The sequence below is a fragment of the Cavia porcellus genome, unplaced genomic scaffold (genome assembly GCF_034190915.1).
Source record: "Cavia porcellus strain 051 isolate PalLab524CR breed Dunkin Hartley unplaced genomic scaffold, mCavPor4.1 scaffold_18, whole genome shotgun sequence".
Taxonomy (NCBI): Eukaryota; Metazoa; Chordata; class Mammalia; order Rodentia; family Caviidae; genus Cavia; species Cavia porcellus.
In genome coordinates this window covers 41,334,406-41,339,308 of record NW_026947501.1, presented here as the reverse complement: position 1 = coordinate 41,339,308, position 4,903 = coordinate 41,334,406, and the positions used below count along the sequence as shown (strand labels likewise).

General features: G+C 38.2%; 1 gene segment (V, D, J or C); it reads left to right on the top strand.

Moving 5' to 3' along the window:
• The first annotated feature begins 366 nt into the window (after nucleotides 1-366).
• On the top strand, nucleotides 367-1,071 carry LOC101788581 (immunoglobulin kappa variable 4-1-like). The segment is given in 2 exon segments: nucleotides 367-511; nucleotides 722-1,071. Coding segments are annotated over 2 exon segments (384 nt in total).
• The last annotated feature ends 3,832 nt before the right edge of the window (nucleotides 1,072-4,903 follow it).

Sequence of the window (4,903 nt, the reverse complement as noted above, 5' to 3'; positions counted from 1 at the left end):
AAGATTGTTTCCTTTTGTCTCTCCCTTTTTTTCCCCTCTGTCTCCCTCTTTTTGTTTTATTTTTTATATTATTTATTTTTCTAGCTTGTTTTTAACTCGTGTGCTGATAGCCTATTATTTCTCTAATCTGCAAAATCCATTTGATTTGGTTTTTTTTGATTTGAGACTGTAGTCCTTACATAGGCCATCTGGTAGCTTGTAATTTTAGAACTTCTAAAATGATCTTAGAGTTTCTGAATGAATTACTTGGTTTTTTAAGTCTCCTAAGATCAGTTTCTATGGAGGTACTTTTGGTTCCTGATTTAATCAGTTACTTTAATAACTCATTGTCCTTGCAATTTGTTTCTCTATGTAAAGATAAATTTTCATAGGCTCCTTCAGGGCCAGCCCATCTTCTCAGACTTTATAAAAAAGGCCTTTGCAAGGAGATCTGAGATCTATCAGGAAGTCAGGGGCAGCAAGATGAGGTCGAAGATCCAGGTCTTCACATGCCTGTTGCTCTGGGTCTCTGGTGAGAAACTGAAGAGTTCCAAAATGACTTAGAATAGTATCTTTATGGAGTTAAAATTATAATTTCAAAATACAATGAGAAATAATATGACCTAAGTATATACTAATTTACAGTAGCATTAATGTACATTTTAAAGTTTTATTTCAGTACTTATAAGATGAAGCATGTATGTGTCTGCCCGTGTATAACATTTTGCTTTTCTGATTGCAGGTGTGTCTGGTGAAATTGTGATGACCCAGTCTCCAGCCACCCTGGCTGTGTCTCCTGGAGAGAGAGTCACCATCCACTGCAAGTCAAGCCAGAGTCTTCTACACAGTGTTTTTAACGAGAATTTTTTAAACTGGTACCAGCAGAAACCAGGGCAATCCCCCAAACTGCTCATCCACTTGGCATCCACCCGAGCATCTGGTGTCCCAGACCGGTTCAGTGGCAGTGGGTCTGGCACTGATTTTACTCTCACCATCAGCAGCTTGCAGGCTGAAGATGTGGCAGATTATTTCTGCCAGCAGAGTATTAGTGCTCCTCCCACAGTGATTCAGCCTTAAACAAAAACTTCCTCTCAGGGTCTGCCAGCTGCTTGCTCTCCATGTGGCCCAGTACTTGAACACTTCCTCCTGCTGCCTGAGAGAAGGTGTCTGAACTGTTGTATGAGGATGTCGGTAGTACAGCGTAGAAGATAAAGAGGTTCCATGTCTCCTAGATGCTTTGTGATAGGACAATTTAGTCTAGGTATTGTTTTATAATAATTTACAACTCATGGAATTGAAATGAGAGATTCCTTACTTTATACTTTTTTGGATGATATGCATCACCCGACTGAAATCAGTGTATTGCAGGGTGCTTTTAATCTGTATGCTATAGACTAAATCTCTCTCTAGTCTTTCCTGTACCAAGAATTCCTTTTGTTCTTTGACTGATGGCTTTGGCCTCCATCTCAGAGTGAGTGGTATTTCATTTCCCTGGTGCTTTTTCCATAGAGTCATTTTTTCTGAATATCCCCTTCTGATTTTCAAATATGAACATTAAGAAAGCATACTGACTTACAGTGATAAGTCATAATATAATTTCATATTTAACATAATTACCCTTCAGTCTTCACATGAATTATTATTTTTTTTAATTTTGGTATATATCTGGAGATAGATTTTTGCTGTGCATTTCAATTGGACCTTGAACTCACCTTAAAGCCCAGGCTGGCTTTGAAGTTGCAGTGAGTCCTGCTTTATACTTCGATACAATCAGAAATTCTTTCAAAGGATGTCATTCATATCTTGCACAGTCTTATTCAATTTTTCAGCATTATGTCAGTTTTAAGGATTCTGAACATCTCATTAGTTAGAAACATTCCCCTGCTTTTGTACGTATTATTTGAGTTTGATGAACATTTTATGCATTTTCTTCTCTGATTTCTTCAAATATTTGACCATTCGGTTTCTGGGTTCTTTCCTAGAGAAAAATTTTCCATTTTATTATCTGTCAGCTATTGGGAATTATAAAAGTTTCTGGTATATTATTAATTACCTTTCATGATTCCTGTGGTTTTGAATGTTGTAGGTTAATTGGTTTAGAAAGACCTGCTGCTAGAGATCGCTAGCAGCAAGCAGAGGGCAGGTACCATTAATATTTACTTGCAAGGAACTAATCATATATAGGTATACAATGAGGAGTTAGTTTAGAAATTTTCTACTCATTCAATAATCCACTGTCTTGGATAGTTTTCTCTGCTGCTGGGACAAATTACCTGACCCCCAAAATTAAGCAAAGAATGGTTTATTTATTTCAGAGTTTGTGGAGTTTTCAGTGTACATCCAGCTGGCTCCAAGGCAAGTTGCACATGATAGAGGGCAAGAGTGGATGGAGGAAGAAAACTGCACAAGCAACAACAGCAAATGGGGAGGAGCATGGAGAGCAGACTCTTTCCCTTATATTGTGTGTAGCCCACAGCCAATGTGGGTGTAACACTGATACCCATAATCCCAGCATTGAACCATGAGTCATTCACAAAATCTAAAATGCCCAACCACTGGCCACTTGAGGGTTTTAGGGACATGCAGACTCAAACAGTAACATTCCATCACAGTTTCCCAAATATTCATCCACATGCTTTATGCAAAAAATGTTTCTTCTGAGTCTAAGAGTGGTGAAAATCCTAACATTTTAGCTTTACTTAAAGACTCATATCCAAAGACTCCCCTGAGATTTAAGGCTGACTCTTAGCTGTGAACCTGGTACAAAGGAAAAGTTAAACACTTCCAATGTTCAAAGGCACAAGTTAAAAAATTCCCATTCCAAAAGGTAGAAATAGGGAGATACAAAAGCTGGGAACCAGAGGAAACCCAAAATCCAACAAGCCAAGCTTTTAATTTAATAGTTCTGTGTGGAACATCCTAAGCTATTTGTCATAAATTGTAAGTTCCAAAAGCCTCATGTAACTCCATCTCTATGTACTTCCCATCATGGCAGCTCCCATGACTTCTCTAGGCCTATTCTGCACAATTCTTGCAGCTTTGTTTAGATAATCCACTCTCCTGGCTTTTCCAAACTTCTGGATTCTTCACCACATCTTTGACTCACTCAGTGTTTTAATCCTGCCTTTCACATGCATAAAGCTTGGCCTCCAGGCCTTCTGAAATTGGAGTAGAAGCCTTTTTAATCTCTGAACAACTCTTGTGTTCTTCATGCACCTAAAACCAGCACTGTGTAGATGATGCTGAGGTCTATTTCTATTTGCAGGATTAGCCAGGCTTTCCACTCTCTTGGCTATAAGAATCAGGTAACTGGATGACTGAACATTCTAGACCTTTTGCCAAGAAACAGATTTTCTACTCCACCACTATTCTGGAACCTGATCCAACTGTAACTATTCTGAAACCATATTGTCTTCTGTTACCATTTGGGAACAAGGTGCTCTGCAGCTTTCTCCTCAAAGCAATATCTTCCAGTTTTTCAGTTTGAGGCTGCATAGCATGGAGACTCACTGCTGCTTGTGATTCCTTAAAGTTATCTTTTACATTATCTTGTACATTTGCAACTTTAGAGATTTTAGCTCTATTTTTGTAGTCCACAGCTTTACTGCAACATATTTCCTGGACAAACTCACAATGTTTTAAATCATCTTGTTGGGCTCCTTGCTTTTGATTTGCAGCACTAATCTGGCAAAAAGCCACCAACAAAAGCCACTCCATGTTAGACTGCCTTGAAATTTTTTCTGCCAGATAAGTTGGTTCAATACCCTTAACCTCAGTATCAGGCAAAGTCTCTGGGCATGGGTAAAATGCAGACAATCTGTCTTCCAAGCCATAACACACATTATCTGGAGTCCCACAATTAGTGTAATTCTCATTAGCAACAGAAATCTCCTTAACTTGGGCTTTAATGGTTTTCTGGTCTTCTGACCTGTGACCAAATTTCCCATCAAGAGTAGCCTAAGCCATTGCAGCTCTATGCTTTAAATGATCTTTCTAAACCATTCCTAAATCTTTTCACATGCCATTGCCAAGGACTCTTGAACCACATAACGAGATACAGACACAGCAAAAACCACACTCCTCTGGTAGCAAATTCTGTCTTGGTTATTTTTCTCTCCTTGCTGGAACAAAGTGCCTGACACTGAAATTTAAGGAAGAAAGTTTCATTTAGCTCACACTTTGTACAGCTTTCAATCCTAAATTAACTGGTTCTGAGACAAAGTGGCACATGGCAGAGGGCAATACCACATGGGGCAGAAAACAGCACAAGTAACAACAGCAGTATGGGAGAAGCACAGAGAGAAGACTTTTATGTCTCTCACACTGTATGTAGGCCACAGCCACTTGGGTGTAACAGTGAAACCTGTAAACCCAGCATTGGACCATGACTCTTTCACAGACTCTAGAAGATCACCCCTTGACGACACGAGGTTTGGGGGGACATTCAGACTTGAACCATATAACAAAGAATACAAAAGTTTAGAAATGCCACTGAAAATTTTCTAAGATACAAGTTAAAGAAATATTTAAAAATAAATCAAAGAAGAAAAATTGAGAAAAGCAGACAGTAAAAAGAAATGAAGTCCAACAGAAGAAAGAAACCAGTTTTCTTCTGATATCATTTTTGTAGGAATTGAAAAGTGAAGAGAAGAAGAGGGTTTGACATGATACATGAAAGTAAAAGCAAAATAGGAAAGGAAGTGATCTATAGGTAACAAAGTAGTGCAATCTTCACCAAGATTGAATCCAGCTCGTAAATTTGAAGGCAACCTACATTAAAAGATATAGGTAACAAGTTTTGGTGGAGACCTTGACAGGTTATTGTAAAACATTGTAAAAAAAACAGCATTTAATACTCATTTACTGTGATTTATAAACATCGAACCATCACATACACTCTAAAATAAATTTTTAAAAAACTCAG